This window comes from Diadema antillarum, unplaced genomic scaffold, assembly GCF_040938485.1.
Source record: "Diadema antillarum isolate AM-2024a unplaced genomic scaffold, OU_Dant_1.0 seq00001905_RagTag, whole genome shotgun sequence".
Classification (NCBI taxonomy): Eukaryota; Metazoa; Echinodermata; class Echinoidea; order Diadematoida; family Diadematidae; genus Diadema; species Diadema antillarum.
The window spans coordinates 362,713-386,397 of NW_027272571.1; the positions used below are offsets into that span (position 1 = coordinate 362,713).

General features: G+C 39.5%; 1 protein-coding gene and 1 pseudogene across 1 annotated transcript in view; one reads left to right on the forward strand and one right to left on the reverse strand.

Moving 5' to 3' along the window:
- Window positions 1-8,260: 8,260 nt before the first annotated feature.
- LOC139713107 (spectrin beta chain-like) overlaps window positions 8,261-23,685 on the reverse strand; it is a 72,583-nt gene continuing 57,158 nt past the window's right edge. Inside the window, exons 60-72 of the mRNA XM_071624863.1 lie at window positions 23,262-23,492; window positions 22,077-22,259; window positions 19,451-19,642; window positions 18,795-18,950; window positions 17,335-17,552; window positions 16,334-16,523; window positions 15,416-15,592; window positions 13,786-13,890; window positions 12,827-13,018; window positions 11,612-12,245; window positions 11,129-11,215; window positions 10,644-10,690; window positions 8,261-8,620 (exon numbers count right to left, since the gene is read on the reverse strand). Coding sequence (XP_071480964.1) covers window positions 8,261-8,620; window positions 10,644-10,690; window positions 11,129-11,215; window positions 11,612-12,245; window positions 12,827-13,018; window positions 13,786-13,890; window positions 15,416-15,592; window positions 16,334-16,523; window positions 17,335-17,552; window positions 18,795-18,950; window positions 19,451-19,642; window positions 22,077-22,259; window positions 23,262-23,492 — 2,772 coding nt within the window. The remainder of the gene's footprint in view (window positions 8,621-10,643; window positions 10,691-11,128; window positions 11,216-11,611; window positions 12,246-12,826; window positions 13,019-13,785; window positions 13,891-15,415; window positions 15,593-16,333; window positions 16,524-17,334; window positions 17,553-18,794; window positions 18,951-19,450; window positions 19,643-22,076; window positions 22,260-23,261; window positions 23,493-23,685) is intronic.
- Window positions 19,763-21,284, forward strand: LOC139713097 (uncharacterized; annotated as a pseudogene).

Here is a 23,685-nt window from a genome sequence, read left to right on the forward strand (position 1 = left end):
AGAGATATACTACACTGAAATGATGAAAGGTGTTAACAATAAAGTTATTTATCTTTTTTAAAGCATAAGTATGAATTTACATGTTGTTTACCTAGAAATCAAACTCCGTGCGTGTTAATGAGTTTGAGTTTGAGATAAGGATTGGTTTCTTTCTTTATCCACTCATATTTAAGTATGTACCATATGTTTGTACTAGTGCCTACTTTTGCAATATATTTGTAATCATGTCGCATGCATTTGCATAAATTGTGTTTGAATAATTGCTGATGGTATCATCCAAAATTAAGAATGGACTAAATACATTTTTCTTTTTCCAGGGTGTGGTAGTGTTTAATTGTCTTGTGTTTTTTATAGAAAATGTAAAGCTACTTAGCCTGGTAGACAGTGTCACTGTGTGTGCTTTATTTCAATAGGGTTAAAACCCATTCTGCAAGAGTGAAATCAAATTAAATGGACCAGTCTGTGAGACACAAGGTAATCACTCATTCTTAACACATGTGGAAAATGTTTGTTTATTGCAAAGCATGGATTATTATTTTCGTAATAAACTTTGCTTCACATATTGCTCAAACTTATTGCAGTGTACCTTACATTGCTTATTGCAAAGATGAGGAGGGATATTGAGCTATCTCGGGCTATTGCATAATTGCTACTAGATAATTGTGTCAGTGTTATGTGTGAAGTTATTCACAGAGTTGGAAGAAAAGACAAGGAACAGGTTTGTTTGTTTGTTTGTTTGTTTGTTTGTTGTTTTTTGGATACACCAGTGGGGCACCCAAATATTATATCCACCCCACAGTGTTTGTATAATGTCAAATGTGATACACAATTTAAAGGAAAACTGTTCAGCTTTGCTCCACACATGGTCCTTCATGTTGGTGTCCACATAATCACAATCATACAGAGCAGCAAAACTTCTAACAATTTTTTCAGAGCAAAACAATAGTCACTGAAGACAACCAGCACAGATTCATGCAGTGATGTGGGACTTTCATCAAAGTGTAAAAAAAAAAAAAATGTCCTTTATTTCTTCCAAACACATTACTTTTTTTTTTTTAAACCAAACCATGCCAATCTTGTCTGAAACATATACACAAGTGTCTCTGTCTCAAGACCTGCTTTTATGTGTATGTGTGTGTTTGTGTGTGCATGTGTGCGTGTGTATGTGTGTGTGTGTGTGTGTGTGTGTGAGAGATAGAGAGAGATACACATACATAATGGAAGGCACTCATATCCACTTCTTTTAGTACAGACTGTATCCTGAGAAAAGAACACCAACTTTGTTTTACCATCTGCCCTATTTGGTGTGTGTGTGTGTGTGTATGTGTGTGTGTGTGTGTGTGTGTGTGTGTGTTACATGGTCATAGAGGTGTTGAATCCAAATCTGGATGATGGAGATCTTGCAGCCTTGAGGGTTTAGAGATATTCAAGATGACCACCAACAGTGGCAGATCCAGAGAGGGGCGCACTGGGCATGGGCCCCCTCTTTATTATTTTTTAAAACAAAAGAAATAAAAGGGATTAAATGGGGGGGGGGGGGGAGCGTGTGCTCCCCCTTTAACATTGTAAAGGCGCTTCCCCTTTACGGAATTCCTGGTCCGCCCCTGACCAATAGGGTAAAACCATCAAAATACATCAGGTGAACTGTAAAACTAGGTTCAGCCTCTTGGCACCCAGACAACAGTCAATGGGTCATTCAAAATTTAAAAAAATAAAAAATGAACAAACACACACACACACACACACACACACTAAACAAAAGAACAAAAAGAGTGACGCAGCAGCCAAAAGAATGATAGAGAATAATTTATTATTTTTCAACTGAATACATTTATGTTTCTTGGAATACAATAATGTGTTTTACACATTTCAAACATTAAAATTTAATTTCATCAAATCTCTGAATCAGACAGGGAACTACTTTTGTTGCGTAAATCACTTCGGTAATTTCCTCCCTTCTTTGATTGGAATTCAAATTCATCATGGAATACGTTATCAATTGACCAACAATAGGGCTCAGTACAAAATTCAAGGTACATGAAACATGGAGTACATTATGTGAGTTTTCTCTCTACAGAGATGTCATTCTGACATTGAACCGTGTTCAACACACACTACCAACAAGCAGTGGTGGATCCAGAGGGGGGCGCAACCGGCGCACGCCCCCCCCCCTTTATCTTTCGTTACGAGTAAAACAAAAGAAATAAAAAGGAAAAAAAATGAAATGAAACCCGGAAGTGGCACCAGAAATATTAGTTGCACATTCCCCCCCCCCCCCCCCTTTATAGAATCCCTGGATCCACCCCTGAACAAGTACTATTCCAATACAAATATATGTGTTCTGTTATCCATGGGTGAAATGTTGGTCAAACCATGGGCCAACGTCAGTAACAGCTTTCCTTACAGACTGGTCTTGTCAAAAAGCCTCTACATGTACATCATTCAGTCATGATTTTAGCGAAGAGAAATTGAATTGACTGCCTCGTACAGTTATGGAAGGCCAAGTCAGACAATCGCCTATTTATCATTAGAGTGACTGTAGTAAGCTCTTATCAAAGCAGAGACTAAACAATCCATATCAACATGAACTTTAGGTGCAAAATGATGTTTAAAAAAAAGCAATGTATGTTAATAAAACTCAACGACTCTGCACTCTACACAATAGACTTGGGTCACTTTTTGATATTTTTTCCCTCTTTTTTTTGTTTGTGGGGGGGGGGGGGGGTTCAACTTGATGACAAATTGAATTAAATGATACACCATTGAAAGAGGGAAATTTTAACCATCTCTCACAAGATTCAATCTTTATAGCTAACTTTTTTATATCTCTTATATTTTACGTCATGATTCATAAACCTTTCTCTTTAACAGATTGCATAATTTGTGTAGGATCTCACTTTTATTAACAGTCACATTTGTCACTGTCTTTATTTGGTCATTTATGGATTTTAGGCCCTTCGTTCAAGAAATGATGCACGATTTAGTAAACGTATATATCAACTGTGTACAATCCGACTTTGTCCTCACTTGTGTATCGAAGAACATTTGACAGAAAAGATAAGTGTCATTTTCACATTAAATTTACACAATTCAAAAACTAGAACAAAACAAAAGTTTTGCTAACGGTCTGGGCATTACAGATGTACATGTACTAAAATTCCTACCCAAATTCAAGTGTAAGCACTGCAGCAATCCTCTTCATCTATTTTGTCAATCACATAAGAGATTAGCTCGCCAGAATTTTTTTCTCTTTCTTCTTCTAGTAGAATAGAGACAACACTTTTCAAATCCATGACCATTCAAGCTGGTAAAGAAGATCTTGGATTATCTCACACAATTACAAAACACAGGCAGTACCAAAAATGGTCACGGCACTGTTTTTCGCTGGAATGCATCTCAGAAAGGACGGAGAAAGGCACACAAAAGACTCAAATTGGACCTTGTGTTTCCATCTGTCAAGGTGACCAGTTTGGCAGAAGCAATTTCTTTGGCCCAGTACAACTGCAAGATAGGACGCCACCACATTAAAACCACACCTATTTGCGGGAATTATTAGCACACTATATCTGAGCACAGGAGGGCTCACTTCAAACCTTTTCTACTATTACCAGCCGTCACACAGAAGTGTGTAAGTTAACAAATTTTCCAACAATACTACCCAAGCTCTATAAAATAGTCTAGCTGTAACAAACCACTGCAAGCTAATGTAATAACCCCTTCTAATGAATTACTGGATCCATCGCTCACAGTGAATGGCATCACAATTTTGATGTCTTTGCATGAATTGAACACATGGCTTACAGAGAAATACACAAATAAATATATTCGATGACTACAAAAAAACAACAAATATATGCACTCTTCATCTACACATACTCATGAATTGTCAGAAGAACAAACAAAAACAGAATTGCTGTATATCATTATTGCCACTGTCACAAACTATAGCTAATCATCAAACAGTAATGCCATGACTATTATTACTGATTATTGAACATTGATCAAAGAATGCCAGTGTAGAAGAAAAGCTAGCAGTAGAGGGTAAAAGCCACTTACAAAAGCCATCTACTAGTATACTGTTCGAATATCTTCCTGCTGAACACGAATCAAATACACAATTCAAAGCAAAAAGTGGGATACATATGATAACAATGCTACAACACGCTAAATATTAGACAGTCATTTATCGGTTTCAAACAAAATATATACAAAACATCTCACTCCATTTCAGTTTCATAATTTACAAGGTCTATATATGGTCACTTTCATACACATCCTAGTACGCAATATTGATACTTTTTGAAGAAAGTTTTTACGATAAGGTTGTAGTATTAATTGTAACTGCAAATATAACGGCCTGATCAATACACAAACAGTGATATTTGTTTACCAGATCCATTATAGGTTTCAAGTCAATTTAGTATGTTTCCGATGCATATACAGACTTAACATACTGACTTTATAAAATGTATGAAAAAAAAAAATGATGAAACAATACAAATGCTGATTTGCTCAATATCTGCTCCAAAAGTTCAAAATTGACAGGGCAAATTTAACTTGATTAGTGCCACTGCATAATAGCCTGAAATGGGTCAGTCACATGTTCATCTACCAAACATTTAATCTCACTCTGAAAGACTGTAAAATAGATGTCAAATATGCACTGATGACAAAAAGGCATAGGATATTTCTCATCTTTATACTTGAAAAATGATGAGTTGTCAAAGGAAGCAAGAGGATTGAAGAAAAAAAAAGACCCTGTACAACTATTGCTTCACCAAATCACATTTAAAATAAAAAATGTAGTACATTCTGTTGCCACTGAATACTTACTCGGGGAAAGATGATTATAACTTTTTTTCATGAGGATATCTCTTTTTACTTTCCACTTATGATACAGGTAATTGTGATTTTCATTATTAGACAATATGGTGTACATGTAAATGAAATATTGGATATATAATTGATTATTTTATAAAGCAACTTTATGCTTTTTGTAAAAATGAAAACAACAAATAATCACACATTATCACAAAATTGATATAGAAGTCAACAATGTTATAGTAAAAAAAAAAGATGGAAGTTGGAAATGAAAATAGTTGGAATATATTTCAGTACAAAAGTTGAAAGAACATGGAAATCAATGAATTTTGGAAACAGAGAAAAAAAATCTCACAGCACTGAATAATAATCACAATGAGCTGAAATACATGCATGAGTGATGTTGAAATTGAATACATTTTTTTTTTTCCAAAATCCATACTGGTGCTAAAGAGGGAAAAAAGGGAAAAATAGCTTTCCTTCAGAACTTGGAATATGCGTAGCTTATACTACCTATCCTTTACAGCTATCATTATTATCATTATCATCATTTACATTACAATCATCATCATCATCATCATTATCATCATCATCATCATCATCATCATCATTAACATCATCATCACCGTTACAATATACAGCAGCAGAAGTAGTATCATTATCATGTTTGATGGCATCAGACATTAACATCAAGGATGGTATGCAGTACATGACTTTTCAGGCTCAAATGTAGGAAGAATTCACACACTAAGCAGGGATGGATACAAGAAACATTTTGATTCAATAAATAGAAATATCAAAAGAAAAACTGTGATGCAATCATATCATAAGATTTACTCAGTGTTGAGAACAACAAATTCCCATGACAGTGCATACTTCATCTCAGACTTGATGTACTAATTTTATATATTAAAAACACCTAAATGTGCCTATCAGCGATTGTACCAACAAATATTTCTATGAACTGTGGTTCAACCCTAAAAAGACTGGGCTATTTTGATAGCTCGAAAGACTGGGGGGGGGCCTAAAGGGCCCCCCCTTAAGATCTCGGCCATGGATCGCGCGATCGCCGCGGAAATTTGCACAATCGTAGTGTGCGATGTAATCTACAAGATCGTATATTTAAATTTTACATAATAGTCTTCTTTTATTTTATTTTGATTAATTATGCTAATTTATGCAAGAAATCAGACACTTTGATCTAAATCAGTAAATAAAGCTCCAAAAGTGCTCATTTTTGGTCTAATTTTTCTTTGTGGCATTCTTAGCAAATGTACTTGAAAAAAAATTCGGTATCAAAATTAATTTCTTATTTATTTTATAGTTTTATGAATTTCTTATGTATTTCTTTGTTTTTTCGACCTTTTGTTTTTGTTAATTTTTTAAACAAAATTTGTGGCAGACACTTTTTGAAGCATAATACTCCTAAAACAAATTAATTTTAGCCACTGAGAGTAAAAATAAGCATATTTATATGAACCATGTGAAAAAACTCAATTTGCATTGACTTTGTACACAAAATCACATTTTTGAGCCATTTTCGGCCTCACGTGCATGTACAAAAAGTTATGTAACTTCAGAACCGTACCCCCGGGTGTCACAAATTTGGTGTCAAAATGTGCGGGAAACTCGAAAGAAAAAAGTCATAGAACATCGCGGTGAGAGCATTGCGTGTTGCAGAGTAATCGCGCGAAATGTCGAGGGGGGGGGGGGCCTTTTAGGCCCCCCCCCCCCAGTCTTTTTAGGGTTAAAAAGAAATGAACAATTTGGCCAAATTTCATTTTGCGTATGAAGGAGTGGAGTGGGTAGTAATGCTCACCACACTTTGCCAGAAGAAATTTTAGTACTGCCTGCTCAAGATGTCTGGTTCAGAATTTCAATATTTACCTCAGAGGCACTCATTTCAAATAATCTATTCATCAAAAACCTCCAATACACACTGCAAATCTCTGCAGAGAGTTTTACTGTATCAAACAGGTACTAAAACTCCTTCACATTCAACCTACTAAACTAACCTACATGTCATGTTACAAATCTCATTATCATAACAAACTTCAACTCTCATTCAATATATAACCACTCTCATGCATATCGCCTTTCCAAACAGAGCAAACACTGAACAGGATGGCTGACTCTAGCTTTAGTCTGTCGTTGCAAAATTAGTACTGGGTAAACTCTCTGTTGTGACTGTATGAAATACTGGTAGTACATGCTCCCCATGAGTTTACACATTCTTCCTCTCAGTGTTAGAAGCCCTTGCTACAAACATATGTGTCACACAGTTAGAGCTGGGCATACTAGAATGTGCCTGCAAGACATATTTACAGCTGATTGCCGACTTCTCCTGTGTGGCTACTCGTGCCATAGTTTTGGAAGCTCCACACGATTCATACTGTGCACATTGTAAAATCAGCACTGATGAGGTGATAATAACTATTTCTGTCACAGTGGTAAGCCCCCTGCCCACTTGTCATATGAATGCACCTGATACATGAACATTTTTTTTAGACAGGGTAAAAGGCAACTTTTCGTTGTGCTGACCAGGCAGTAGTGCATAAAGGAGATCATGTCTGTGCACAAGACACACGAAAAGTTTAAAAAATCCCTTCAACCTGGCAAGAAACACTGTAGTACCAATGGAGAGTAGCCTGAGCATGCAGATATTTTCTTCTTCTCTGTTTTTTTTTCAAACAAGAAATCCACTTCACATAAGTGTGAAAAAAAAGGCAGACTGAAGCCAATTAGGTTGTCTGTGGAAGCTACAATGTACAAGTAGTTTGTAAATTGTAGTAGATAGCAAATGGCACGAACTTCTTAGTATGCATTTTTTTTTTTTTTTTTTGCAACAAGAAGGAAAGAAAAAAAAGAGAAGAAAAACTGCACTACTTCTGTATTGCGAGAAAAATCGTCTGTTTTAACTCTGCAGCTCATTCTGCAGAATGTCACAACCTCTTTGAGACAAACCATGACGCCCTTGGGATGCATCCAGATACATGTGATAATGTACAAATATGACATAATCTATGGGAATGGCATGTACACTTTCTCTTCCACTTTCAGGCACTTTGTTTCTGCAAAGTCAAACACTACACCTTGACCTACAGTGTATCCCTCCCTCATTCACTATTTCAAATCAACAGGAGATACTACATGACACATTTGCAGCATAGAAAACAATGAAAATCATCAGCCATAGAAACAGTCCAGTGTCAGTGCACAGTAATAGTTTGGCGAGACTACATACAGCATTGACATTTGCACTCATAAAGCACTCTGTGTGTATACACATTACATTTCACCCAGTATGGCTAGGCAATATGGCAGACCAATTTTCGAACACACAACTTGATTCTTCATCGGCACTTTTTGCCCAAGGTGATAAATGCACCATCACTGAAAAGTAAAAAGAAGGAACAACTCCTTTCACGTCTTTTCTCCCTCACTTCTTCTTTTTAAAGATGCTTCCAAAAGATATCTTCTTCTCCTTTGCTCCGCTCTCCTTGCCCACAGCTGGCGGTCGTCCCTTACTGAGGCCAACGACGTGGATCGGCGGTGGAGGGGCGGCGGTGACCTTCATCACCTGCGGCCTGCGAGGGGGAGCCGTGGGGACGTTGGTGGGACCAGACACGGCCGAGGGGCTACCGTTGATGCTGCCGCCACCAGACGCCACTGGACTTGCCCTGTGTGGGGAGACGGGAGGGGCGGAGAACTGAGACCCCAAGGCTCTTCCTGATGATGCTGGTGATGCGGATGCTGATGCTGATGATGGTGATGATGCGGGGTGAGCAGATGATGAAGCCTGTTCGATGTGGAGCAGCAATGGCAAGCAATGTGGTGAAGGAATCATGATTAAGCAATCAGCATTGTGAAAATATGACATGCTTGCTCGGAGACTATGACTCTGCCATAAGCAATGAAAGGAGCTGCGCTTGTGTGATCACATTTAACAAAGAAACATGAAAAAGCATGGTTTACAGGTGGTTTTATCAGTTTTATCACAATGATTGGTAAGCCAACATTTATTGAAATATTCTAGATTGCAATTCAGATTAGATTAAATGTGAGGGCAGGGACAAGTTATGGTAAACTGCATTTCTCACCCCCCCCCCCCCCAGAAAACATTTTCTTTTCAATTTGAGTCGAGACAAAGGAGAGGACATTGTATTCTTTCTCACATATCCTCTACACTGGATTATAAAGGAAGTCCTAATCTTTTAAGACAATATCAATGAGAATCAACATTTTAGGCCTCTCTGTACAAAAATACATTTGTAGATGTGAGCAAAACATATGAGATATATGGAGATGTCATTTAAATTTGACAATTATTTTCTGGTGCTGTTTCATTACAAACTGAAATGCAAGTGGTCATGTCTTCATTAATGTCAGCCAGATATCCAACAAATATATTTTCACAAATAAAATATTCAGTTTCAATCTTCTACACTGGATTATAAAGGAAGTCCTAATCTTTTAAGACAATATCAATGAGAATCAACATTTTAGGCCTCTCTGTACAAAAATACATTTGTAGATGTGAGCAAAACATATGAGATATATGGAGATGTCATTTAAATTTGACAATTATTTTCTGGTGCTGTTTCATTACAAACTGAAATGCAAGTGGTCATGTCTTCATTAATGTCAGCCAGATATCCAACAAATATATTTTCACAAATAAAATATTCAGTTTCAATCTTGTTGATTTTATGCACATGAAACTTTTTTTTTTTTTTTTTTTTTTGGGGGGGGGGGGGAGGTATTTTGGGGGGATAAGTTTCCTTGTAGGCCTTCCAGATCTTTAATCATGGATAAATGTAATATTATTAAATATCCATTGAGATGAAAAAGCAAGGATGTCAATGTAGGATGTATGGATAGACATGAGCAACCATAAAGCACGCCTTGTTTGAGGTAACCATACATTTCCATACACAGAGAAATTATTTCTCATGTTTATAAAATCAAGATTACACATGGTATTAGATAGAAAAGCACTCACAGAGAACATACAAGCAGCTCATTTTCAACCATGCACACATGCTGAAAATTGCCCCGTTTCCCAATGATAAAGAAGCTTTGCCTTCTACTGTACTAGCCATAGTGAGAGTATACCTTAAAGTAAAGTCATTTGACAGTTTGACAGCTTTTGTGTTACCCGTCATGGGCACTGGGAATGACCTACCTTACTACCGATAGTACCTCAGGTTCTTGAGGTGTGCCTAAAGTGTGCGCTCAGTGCGCGTATACACACCTATTAAGTAAGCGCACCTTAAACACCCTCATTTGTCAGCCCTATTTGCCAATGATAATCATTTTAAAAAATCCAAATATAGTTAATGTTGGACCCAGACAGGGGTCCAGAGCACTATCAAACTTTAATCATCCATTCCTTGGGTCATTATCAACTTCCCTTAAAGTTTCATCCAAATCCATTTTACAACTTTTTGAGTTATTTTGCAAATAGACAGACAAACAAACAAACAAACCAATGCCGACAAAAATATATCCGCTTTAGCAGATGAAATAACTTCCCCATTCATTGATTAAAGGCAGATGGGTTTCCTGCCCCCCCCCCCCCACCTCCACTCTTTCACAAAACATCCCGCAAACATTTGGAGCATTTGAAAGTCTTGTTTGAATGGATAAAAAGAAATGGCAGATTGCATGACAGCATGAATGAACATGGAGAATAAGCCAAGATGATGTGGTGCATATACTAATATGATGCAGCCGTGTGTCAGATTGCAGAATTTATAACTGAGGCACATCAATAAGCTTTTTAAAAATCTTTGATTTTGTGTCAAAACATCGAGATTTACCTCCTTGTCCCTGCTCAAGTTTGGTGGCGGTGCTGAAACAGGCAAATCTATAACAGAAGAAGAGGAAGAAAAAAAAGTATAGTCATGGAAAATTTGTCTCCAAAACAAGCACTCTGCAGTTTTTGCTATGTAGCACAAAGAATAGAAAGCTAACAAGGGCAGGACTATACAGAGTTGTGGATGTTGATACATCCATTAACATTTTCTGCTGACAGCTCATCCAAAATATGATACACTATGACTTGACTTGCATTATGATAATGGGACATCAGTATTATTATTTTAACTTACTTGCCAATATAACACTGACAGTAGTTTGTCTTATGAAGATTTACTTTTTTTACCCCATGCAAGAAAGATGACAAATATTTAGTAATTCTCTCTTGAACTGTTTTTTTTTCCTTGAAGCAAAAGATTGATTCCATTACCAGGCAAATCAATATCATCATCATCAAAATCCACGTCCTCCTCCTCCTCATCATCACCAAAGCTATCGTCACCATCCTGGAAAGCCAGATCATCATCGTTCAGTGGGTATTCATCATCAAGTGGACAGTCATCAAGGAGTTCATCTGTGTGCAACAGTGGGGGAAAAAAGGACAATCTTTAGTGCTTCTATCTTATATCTCAACTTAAACACACTTTATGTACTGTTCATGGGATTTTCTTTGACAGTTAACAAAACTTCAGATTATTTCTCTATTTCAAATGTTGACTCACAAATTGTTTCTGTGAGCTTCAAGGGGAAAATACTTTTTGTATGCAACTTAACTTTTGGTCATCTACATAACTATAAGATGACACTCTGTAATAGTTGTTCTTTGGATAGTACATTACACAGTTGTAATCTAGTTATTGAGTTAATGAGGACAGACAAATTATTCATCTTGCAAATACAGATGAAAATAAGCAAACTACAGCTGTACAACAGTTTCTATTTAAGAGTGGATATTTGTCAATAATCTCACCCTCTTCTTCCTCCTCCTCCTTCTTCTCAAGTTCCTTCTCAGCTGTCCTCTGCTCAGCAACCTTGTCACTCTGTGTCATCTTCCTCTCCTGGCTGTCATCATCCATTGCCATGGCATTGGTTTGCAGTGAGTTGTCTTCTTTCCCCTCTTCTTCCTCCTCCTCCTCAAACATGGTGACACTGATGCTTGGGATGGTGGGAGTGGTCCCAGGCAGTTTGGGCGTGGCCTCGTCCTCATCACCTCGACTTCCATTTCTCAGTGCGGCGTGCACGCTCGCCGGGAGTCTTCCTGACGATTCATCGCTGGCTCCACCCACTGGTTTGTGATCACTTCGGGAGGGCAGAGAAGTTCTGTTCACCGAGGGAGATGAAAGCTGCGGCCGCTCATCAACAGAAACAGATGCAGAGGTCTTGGTCCCATTCATTGATATTGGAGACATGTTTGGAGTCCTGTGTGTGGTTGTCGCTGTTGGTGCAGCTTTGCTACGAGCCGCTTGAGAAGCAAACAGTACATCCTCATCAACTTCTTGATTCTCTTCACCTTCCACGCTTCCTCCTCTGTCTGTATCCACACTAACTGATGCTGGGGAAGACATCTCCTCCAGCATGTCACCGAGATCTGGATTCTGCAGCATCTGAAATGAGGAATTTAAGTAAAGGTGCTAACCCTCTTCCAACAGAGCACATATGGCCATAACTACTTGCACAAGAAGGGAAAATGTACTGCAGTGGGAGCAAACATAACTTCACAGTTTGATATAAGATAACTCTCCTGTTTTTTGCACACATATCAGAAGGAAACTATGTGGTAGTACCTCTTCTTGCAGGGATGCTAGTAACAATGAAAGAAAGGACCTGAAAATCGTCTACAAGAAGCTGATTTATATAGGAAATTGCCTGAATTCATCACATTTTTGTCAGCAAACTGGTATCCTTTGTTTTTGAAACCTTATCCCTGAAATGGGGATTGATATGGAAGACAGTCTGATATAAGTAAACTGCACTGTTGTGCGTACACATATCAGAAGGCAACTAATAATTTTTGCAGGGATGCCAGTTACAATGAAAGAAATGCTAATCAGCATGAAAGAAAACTGCAACATATTGCTAATAACTACATAAACTCAAAGCCAAACATAAACATGTAATTGTATTTTGCTCTCATCAAAAGAAACTCGTCTAATATTTCAGTTTCTTAAAGAGACACCCATCTGACCTCTTTCTGGACTTCCATCATGTGACGCTTCTCCTCCATCACCTCAGCATCCTCCTCATCTTCCTCCTCAATGGTGAACTGACTGGCGAGGAGGCCCCGCCCACCGCCCGGCACCCCCATCTGCTCCACCTTGTCAAACTCCCGCAGGACATCGTCCAGGGTGGTGTGGTTGGCATCGGACAAGGTCTTACACTGAGAGGAAATGGGGAAAGAAGGGGGAAAAAAAAACAAGACAAGATGTACATGGGACTACAATGCTGTGGACTATTACAGAGTTATCCTTGAAAGTGTTTTGTAATAATCACTCAGCAGACAAATACTGCAAAGAGACTGGTACGATGCAAGTATCAACATAAGTTATTGTGAATAATACTGTCACTTTATAGCTTATGAGAATACATTTGATGGCAGTGATATACCTCTTTTTTGTACATGAACCTTTAAAAAAAAAAATAAGAGAGAGTTGCTGAACTAAGAAATCCTCATACAAATGGACTTGACACAATTTTGAGATTTCTCTCACAATGAACACTTAAAATGAAGTGCAACCAATTCAACATTTTATTAGGCCGGACAGTGGACATGAACACAGTACATAAATCTTCCTGCTGTGAATCAGAGATATATATATATATATTTTTTTTTTCTTTAATAAGAGAAGGTTAGAGAATATTAACAATATACCTAATGAATTGGAATCGTTTGCAGACTACGGCATTCAAATGGCAAGTGTTACAATACCTTTTGATGTGCCTGTAAAATGTAAAATCTTAGTCATTTATAAAACAGAACAAGTGAGAAGCATTGGGTATCGCTGTGATGACAGAGATTACTTAAATTCTATCACTGGGGAACTTCATTAACACAAGTTAACAGCCGCAGAGCAAAATATGACTGTCCGTATATAATGTATATCTGTATGGCCTGGTTGAGGAAGCAGTCTAGGTTTGCGCACTGACCTTTGTGAGCCTCGTGAGGGCAGCAAACCTCTCCTCCTGGGCCTCAATCATCTTCTCAAAGTCCTCCTGCTTCTTCAGGAGCTCCTCGATGTCGCAGGAATCGTCCTGGGAGAGCAATCGGAGGAGAGAACTCATCAGGATGACAGCCTCATCCATCTTGGCACAGATTTACCCCACAGCACGGAGAGGGGGGAAAGAACCTAACCACAACACATTTTAGCTCCTGCATAGCTAGCGCACAGCTGCCTACCAGGAGGTTCTCAGGCTTGCTCTCTCTCTCTCTCTTACCTCATTGGTATCGTGAGGATTGTTTCACTTGAACAAATGAGAGAAGAATTTTCCTCTTTTTGTCCTCCCTCCCCCCCCCCCCCCCCCTTCAAGAGTGAGACTTATAGATGGATTAGCAACAATGGGCTGACTTTCCGATGGTATTTCTGTCTCCCTGATGGGTGTGCTATTCATGAAGGTGTGACATCTTTCCTTTCTAATGCCACTGCACTAATCCATCTTCACTTCAGGCTCTCGACTACTCGATGAACCTTAGTGGCTTTTGCACAGGATCACTTTGACGGCTTTTAATGAGAGCACTTTTTTGTGATAAAGCTATTTTTGTTTCTCTCTTTCACACGGATACAATGAAGGGAAACTGCAGTACCAATTGAGAGCACTGTTGGTGGCATTTGAATAATATAACATGTTAAGCCAAAGATTTAGCAGACCCTTTTGTTGCTGTACAAGTCTTTGTAACTTAGTGAATAGTTTACCTCCAACACAAACAAAAAAGTAAGCATCCCTGCGAATGATAACAATATCACAGCAAAAGTAAACCAATGTCTTTACAAACATGACGTGCGATAAACTCAGAGAAGAGTACAGGAATTCACTAAAAGTGTAAACATCATGAAAGTCCTAAAAACTTGCTTCTTACTATGTGACCTCAATTTTAGTTCAACCAGATACATTCCATTCTTTGTTACAGGTCATCCTTGTTATGGTAATGACAGAGCTTAGTAAACACTTGGTCAACGAGACTCGGGGACTATAAAGGCTTCTGTCCATTGCAATCTGAGGGATCTGAATGGGTGTACTCAAGCATGTAATCCACGTGTTGACATTCTGCAGTGGATGAATGGCATGCATACACAGGAAGAGAGTCTTAGAGCATCTTAGTGCTGGCTTGGTCTTAAACCATTGGAATGTGTACATGTATGCACCTCCACATACCAAAGGGTTAACATTAACAGCCCATGTTGTACTGTTAAAGTGGAAATTTTCGCGGTGTTGAAATTTTCACGCATTTCGAAACTAGCGCGAAAATAAGAGCACACAAATATTTTTGCTTGCCATATGTTCCAAAGTTGATGTCTTGATTCTGCGGAATTAAAAACACATGAAACTCTTCTTACTGCGCCGAGCGCGAAAAATTAGTCACGCGAAAATATCCACTTTTACAGTACTCTTGGTTCAATATCATACATTTATGAATTGAAGAGTGCTCATATTCAGAGGTAGCATTTGTGTTGCTTGGGGTTTCCTTTGGCTTCTTGTTGTTGTTTTATGTTTATCTATTCTTTCTAATACATGTGATTTTGTGAATGGCATCAAGTGACCTCTTGCCACAGCATCTCACCAGGAAGGACTGGTCCTTCAGGATGGCATCCCGGTTGCTAAGCCACGACTCGGCAGCATCCAGGTCTCGCTGGAGGAGGAGAGCGTCCAGCTTGGCCTCCAGGCTGGTCTGCTTCTCTTCCGACCGGCTCAGCAGGTCGTTCCAGGCCTGGTCCAGCTGGTCCACTTTGGTCTGGACCTAATTAGGCAGACGAATCACATCATGAACAATCAGGACTAAAATGTTCTGGTGAGTACATGCACAATTGTCAGCTTTATAGTCAATTTACAAAGTGGCAGAAAAAGTGAGTTAGCATGTTTAAAGCTGGTTTTTGTGTGTGTGCATGTGTGTGAGTTTGTCTGTGCACACATCTTTGATTTTGTTGCCGAAATCCATCTGGGCTTTTCTTGCATTTTCATGTGTCACATTCTTGGCAATGTCACTTACTATCACAGCTCTACAAAAGAATTCTAGTGTAAATGCACACACCAATCTTAAACACTCTCCACACTCCTTGGGATGTTTCAATTCCTTGACCACTTTAAAAGGTTCAAAAAAGGATGTGGTTGCACTTACATTTTTAAGATATATACTCACATGGTAAACATTCATATATCAGCATTATCTCCTTGATGACCCAGATTGTCACAGTCATATGAATGAGAAATCTGAGGATATTTTTTTTCCAGCTTTTTTTCTCACTGTGACTATGATATTACTTCAGCGTCAAGAAAAAAAGGATGATTAATGTAGATCCTCGTTTTTCTTATAACAACAACACAGGACTTTAATAACAACAGAAGTATGCATGCCATGTGACTGTCACAGAACATCTTCAAGTGAAATTTAATGGAAAATTGATTAAGTTTCTATGACATTACTACATCCTATGAACACGCCCCATTTCTTGCAGGCAAAGGTTCATGAAGGCCCTCTCACCTCGCTCGCCAAAAAGTGATCCTCCTCGATCAGTTTCTTGCCCGCATCAATGAAGTTGCTCACAGTAATGGCATGGAGGGAAATCTCCAGCTGGTGCTCTGAGTTCTTGTTCACCAGGGCCTCCGCGCTGGTCACATCGTGAGGCTTCTCCTCCGTCGACAGCAGAGCGTTCATCTCTTTGATCCATGTGCTGAATGGGTGAATGGGGGGGGGGGGGCAGGGCAGGGATATATAGCGACATTTTATCAGGGTTGCCTTTTTAGAGGTGTGATATAACACTTCATATCCCGACGATCAAGGGTGCATTTTTAGAGGTGTAATGTAGTACTTCATACCCCCACAGGAGTTATGTTTTCTCTCAGAGATTATACTTTCCTGAAGTGTGAAGTGGTAAGGGAATATTATCTTGAGGGGAAAATATAATTCCCAAGGGACTTTCAAATGTTATACTACAAAGATACTCAAGGCAATGTTTGTAATTTCACATGGTCTACATGAATACACAACATTTCATTCTAGCCCCATTAGCAACTATGTCAATTTCTGGAATTATACTAACTGATGTGACGTCACTGCTCACAATATAACAATTTCGGTCACTGTTGCATTAGTCATGTAATCGCATTATACAATGTATGACTTCTTTACAAGAAAATTGCAAAAAGACAACTTACCAATCAATATCTGCATAGATCGTTAAAAAAAAAAACCTATGTGACCCTGGGGTGGGCAATATACATAGTGTCTCTTATAATTGGACAGCCAGATGTACACTCCATGCACTTAATGATGGATTGGATGCTAATAATTGACTTTACAGATGCACTACTATAGTGCGATATAGTGCCTGAACCAAATACCAGGGGATGACATCACATGGACATGTGATAGCACATGAAAGTACAGCATAACTGATCATGATATTACATAGTCAGATTTTGTCTCTACTTTACCATCAACGATATGCATTTTTAATGCAGCCCAATAACCACCAGTCCCACCTGAGCTCCCTGAATTCATCAAAGTAGAGCTGCAGCTGCTCAGCCTGGCTCAGTCTGTCTTTCCTGACAGCCGCCTGCTCCAGCAGCACGTTCCAGGCAGTCACCATGGAGTCGTTCTCATCGCTGATGTGCTGGTAGGCGTCTGGGTACCGCTCCACCAACTCAGCCGCCATGGTCGACATGGAGTTCACCTTTTCTTCCACAGCAGCCAGATCTCTCTACAAAGAGAGAAAGTGAGTGGGAGAAAAAACAAAAACAAAAAACATTTATGATTAAATATACGATGCACTGAGAGGTTCCAGATGAAATCATAGATTCTGAGGCAACTGGAATAGCACTATTTTCTGAGGGGCACAGCTCCAAAGTAAAATAGTAACTACATGTACGCCAGTCACCAAAGACTCGATAATTTCAGCTGGTACCTTAAAAAGAGTGCATTGCATATTTGATTTATATCCTACAGGAGAAAAATCTAGATCTAGATAAAATGTCTTCACTGAACAGTCTGACTGTCTAACTCTGAGTGCCAGCATGAAATTGTGACAACAGTTCATCCAATTCAGAGTTGTCCAAGGTTGCCTGCACACATACTGCACAGTGCATAGTGCATCATGTACAAAGAAAACAGCAGTGCTACTGCAGCACAGGTGCTCACTGCTGGCTCAGCCTCATCGCGATTATGATTCACAACGTTGAGATATCAATAGCTAAATATCTCATTATTGTAAAAATCCCAATGAAATCCCATTTTCTTTGCTCGATTTTTACTTATCGTAAAAAATGACATCAAAATATTGGTATAGCTGAAAATATACCGAGGTCTGACATTATGCCATAAGGCACTTTTTTTCATGGTGAAACTAGTTTAAGTCACAAGAGAAGTTCTCGACCAATCCTAGTTTGCAAATTTTAAGACGTAGGATATAACACTGAATATACTATTGTTGTTTCTCATGGGTAAACTTTGCATGTAAAAATGACCGCTAAAAACCTAAACCAAATTGGATCCCCTGCAGATCACACAAGTTTCTAATGTCACTTCATGGTGCTTCTGCTTGAATTTGGTCTGCTTACAGCACAGGGCAAGTCTCTTCTTCATATAATATGAGACAGGCACATACAAAGTAACATAGCAAGCAATATTTTCTGTCATGAAAACTGGCAAACTGCATGAAAGGAAAAAGGGGAGGCAGGGCATGAAACACTTCACTTGTACATTAAACATGAAGGTAAGGAAATATAGGCATACCAGGCCTATATGCCTAAGAGGCATTTATTTTTTTACATTTTTGGTGTGCAATCTTGATTTGTTACTTGCTTCAGCTTCCATAAAGTATATCATACATTGCACAGGTTGACTTTATAAGATTGCAGAAATGGCAAAAGATATTGGAAGATGGTAAGAGAGGAGGGAATAGAATGAAATGATGAAGGAATCAACCCCCTGAATGACGTCGTACCTCAAAACCTGTGTGTCTCCTGGCCAACGCCTGGACGCTGGGCAGATCGTGGCCATAATCCTCGCTGGTCACCGCCTGCTTCTTCTCCTGGATCCACGCCAGGGTCTCGGCGATGTCGCGATCAAAGGCATGCACAACACGTACATCAGCAAGGGCCTGAAATTTCACAATGAAACATATTTAATGGTAAATAAAATTTAAAAATAAATAAAAAACAACTGCTGAGGAATAATTATCAGTACAAGCTAGGCCCCTCAATCTGTTTCCATTAGTTATTTTTTCTTCATGTTATGATGAAGAAATTGTACTTGAATTAATTTCTTCACTCATGGTGATCTATAAGATGTCACTATCACTCCAATATGTGCTGGAAATGAATTGTCCTCTAGTCCAACACATCTCACAATTTTTTAATCGGAGGCCCACTTTGGTTCCTATCAGTTTTCTTGAGGCCCAGTTATATACAGATATCTGTAATCTATTTTTTGGCCCCACAACATGGCCCACCTGTGAGATCTTTGTGGCCCACTGGTTGAGAAGCGGGGCTTCATATGTAAAGGCCATATCAAACAAAAGATAACATTTGTTACTACAACCAGCTATGACTGATATCATCAGAAGATACAAAAATTTGTAGTTAGAAAGCATCATCTCACCTGAGCTCTGGCATTAGAGGCCTCCTTGAGCTCATCCCATCTGACCTCAAGCTCCTGACACTTGGTTGCTATGCAACCGTCTCCGTCGATGCCACTCTTGACGAGGGATTCCCCCTTGGCCCCGATGGCTTGGATGCGCCCTTCGTTCGCCAAGATGTCGCGGGTGAAACTGTTGAATCTCGTCTGAAGAATCTGCTCATGGGGAAGTCACATCACAGCGTAAAGATAAACTTAATACAGCATAATTTCATCATTACTTGGTTAAATACAATTATATCACAGCATTACAAAGTATGCATATGGGCATTAACAATGTTTATACAACACCTAAAAAGAATGTAGCTATCCAATTGGTCGATTGTCCATCAATTGACATTCAGTTAAAAGTTCCATCACAGGCTGTTGCTACCAGCCATGCAATTTTGTTTGAGCAGAAATGCATAGTGCATGACTGATGTCACCAATTTCCATTGACTCCCATGTTAACTCAACTCCCAAGTTTTTGTTCCATCGTACAGCTCTGACATCACACACATACACTTTGTACTTCTACGTCGTGCAGTGTTTTGACTCTAGTAGCTATAATGCGAAGCAGATATATCGACAGAAAGAAATCGAACATACGTGTAGTGTGTACATTGTACGTACAGAAGATCAGTGCGTGCATTTATGCAGCACAGCAGCACACAGATCTCATTTAACTTATTAATCGACGTGTGTAAGCAGACGACGTACATTCACCTCGGTTTTCTTTGCGGAGTATACAACCTCTGAGTTTGTCATTGTGGCAGGACCAAGTTTTGTTTTGTTAACAGACCAAGAATTGGAGGACCTCCTCTCTGACTTTAATGTCCATAATACTCAGAGAAACATCAAGTTTGCCATGAGTCGGTGAGAATCTTTCGCATGATGTGCATCAACCTCACAACCTGAAATAGAAAGTTTGCCAAGCCAGAACTGGATCGGTTCCTCTCCCAATTTTACGCCGGTCTACTTGTACGTACGGAAGATGTGAGTCTATACACCAAGTAATTGATGCATTTGATCAAGTATGGGATGCGTCGTCATTTTTAATCCGCAAAGCAAGAAGACATTACAGACCAAGTAAAATTTCCGGAAAGTAACAGTGTCTTCAGAGCCATGATGGTCAAGCCTAAGAAGGAAGGGAAGGGGTTTGCTAACCACAAGACAGCAGTGACAGACAGTGATATGGTGAAGATTTTCAAGGCCGTCAACACAGAGACACCACTTAGTCTCCAAAACAAGGTGTTTCTAGATGTCATGACATATTTTGGACAGAGAGGCCATGAAAATCTTCGTGATATGAAAGTTCACGACTATGTCCTACACACTGACAAAGACAGGCATTGTAACTTTGTACTTTGAACATCGCGATATGCTTACAAAGTCCCGTCGTGAAAATGAAGACGAAGAATTTGGTGGTCATATGTATGAAATACCTGGCTCTTCGAGATGCCTAGTTGCTTCATTGCTCAAGTACCTATCTTCCTTGAACCCCAAAACAACCACCTTTTGGCAGCGACCTAAGTCTTCAACTCCATCTGAAGGACCTTGGTATGACAATGTCCCATTGGGGATGAATGCTTTGGGAAATAAGATGAAGAAGATCTGCGAGACTGCTGGATGTGTCAACCACTACACAAATCACAGCTTACGAGCAACGGCAGTAACAACCCTAGATCGTGTAGGTTTCGCGAGTCGCGATATCATGGCGGTGACAGGGCACAAATCTGAATCGTCTCTAAAACGCTATTGAAGAACCAGTGACGAGAAAAAGAAGAAAATGAGTGCCAATATCTCAAACAAACTATAAGGGACAAAGTTCAGCACCTCGACATCGGGATCTGAAGATGGACTAGGGTCTCTGGGTCTAATCATTCGGTCTAACAACACAAACATCAGATCCAGATCTACATCTCTCGTCCCCAACTGTCCAGAGTCTTCAACCGCACTCGAAGACCGACACTTTCCAGATGGAGAATTAGAGCTACATTGTAGATAACGGCGATATGGTCACTCATTCCCAAGAGCAATTAATTCTACAAGAGTCTAGCCTAAACATTCAGAACACATCCTCTTCTACAAGCTCCATACAGCACTTTCATTTCCATGGACCTGTCAACTTCTATAACAAATAGGCTGGAAACTTTGTCTTATATCATTGAGCTAGAGCAATGATTTAGTGCTTTAACCTAGGACATTGTGGGAACGTTGTATACCAGGTTTTGTATATCAGTTGATGCCACGGGAACCTGGCATACCAGGTTCCCGTAAGGAATGGACTAACTCTTATCTTAAAGCAACTCTACACGCTTCACATTGTGCTTTGAAACAGCAGGTGAATGCAGCGGTGGCTATAACTGAACTATAGAATTGCTCTCTTGCAGTTCCATGTGGGTCTGCGGCCACTATACAAAAGTTATTATCTCCCATGGGAAACAATATTTGTGGTTGCTGGCTGCGTTAGACAGGCTTTTCTCTCAAGGGGATTTATGAGTGGCCGCATACAGCAGGTAGCCGCTGTAGTCCGGTTGCTGCCGAGGCAGGTTTGACTGCATCTCAAAGCATGTTAGCACTACTAGAAAATTATTAGACAGCAAGTCACCTCAACGTGTTCCAGGTCCTTGCCAAGGTCTTCAGACAGTGCCAGGACTTCCTTCTCCTGGATCCAGTCCATCATCTCGCCAATCTCCCGTAGGAATTCGAACCGTTTCAGGTGGTCTGTAAGGGCGTGCTTCCTGGCAGCCAACAGCTCCAAGAGCTCCTGGTACTTACTCTCCACTTCAGCCTGCAGTAAAAAGGGATGGAATTAAGCAATGGATAAATGGCTTACTGGCTTTCTCAGGTGCCATTGCATGCCCAAGTGGACAATAAAGATGAGATACTTTCAGATACTATGAGGTACTGCTTCAAACTGCTATTGTGCTGCTCATCTTACTGACACTACTACTACTACTACAACAACCGCAATATTGTTACCACTTTTACAAATACTGCTATTTCTAGTACTGCTAGTAACAAGAATGATAATACTGAGTAATTCATACTACTACCAATGATATTAATAATACTTTTACTGCTGATCCTGCTACTACTACTACTACTACTACTACTACTACTACTACTACTGCTGTTAATACTACTACTACTACTACTAACACTTCTACTACAATAACATTGTCACCCCGATCCCTCAGAGTAATTGATGCTGAAGCACATCATCATCATTACCTGCCACAACCATTATCATCATCATCATCATCATCATCATCATCAACATCATCACCAACATCATCATCATCATCATCATTATATCATTGCTAGCCTCATATCATGCAGAGAAAGTATTAGAAACAAATAACAGCGAATGAATAGTGCATTTACTATTAATGCAGACAAAAAGTGACAAAGGTATCAATCGTATAAGAAATATACAGACTCCATGGGCAAGTCTACTTTTCACGACATAAAACTCTGCTCGTTAAATGAACCCAAAATTGTAAACTTGAAGAAGGATGCTATGCAGATAGGTTGAGTCTGAATTAATGTTGAGACCATCATTCCCATGTCCAAATGATGATTTTCCAAACTTCTTCTTTTTGCCCATGATGCTCGCTGCCAACTATACAAACTTTTGGTCTCACGACTGACAGACTTTGGATCTGAAATAAATCACAAAAGCCTCAGAATAAACGTGCTTGTTTGTTTCAGATCTAAAGTCCGTCAGTCGTGCGACCAAATGTTGTACAGTGTACGGTGGCCTTAGGACGTCCAAGCGTCCCTTACTTACTCTTCTCACTGGGATGTTCTTGGCCTCCTGGTTCCCTGAGCCCGCCAGGTTGCTGGCCGAGGTGGCCAGAGCCTGGATGGTGGCCACGTAGCTCTCCAGGTCAAGCTCCAGACCGTCCAGCTTCTTCAGCAGCGACACCACCGAGTCCTCGTTCCTCCCAAAGTCGGCACTGGTCAGCAGGGGGCGCTTGTCGTCCATCCACGACTCCGCCTCGGCAAGCTCGGAAAAGAACTGGGCGAATAAGTGCAGAAAGACGGATATGACCTTGCATCGCCAGTCACACATAATTTTCTATTCAGCATGTAGGATGTCGACTACACATGCATATCGTCAGCTGAGAGCCAGAAGGTGTCAATTTTGAATTATTTTCACTTTATTTTCATAAATTAAGACCAAAAGGGTACTATTTTACCCTATATTTAAG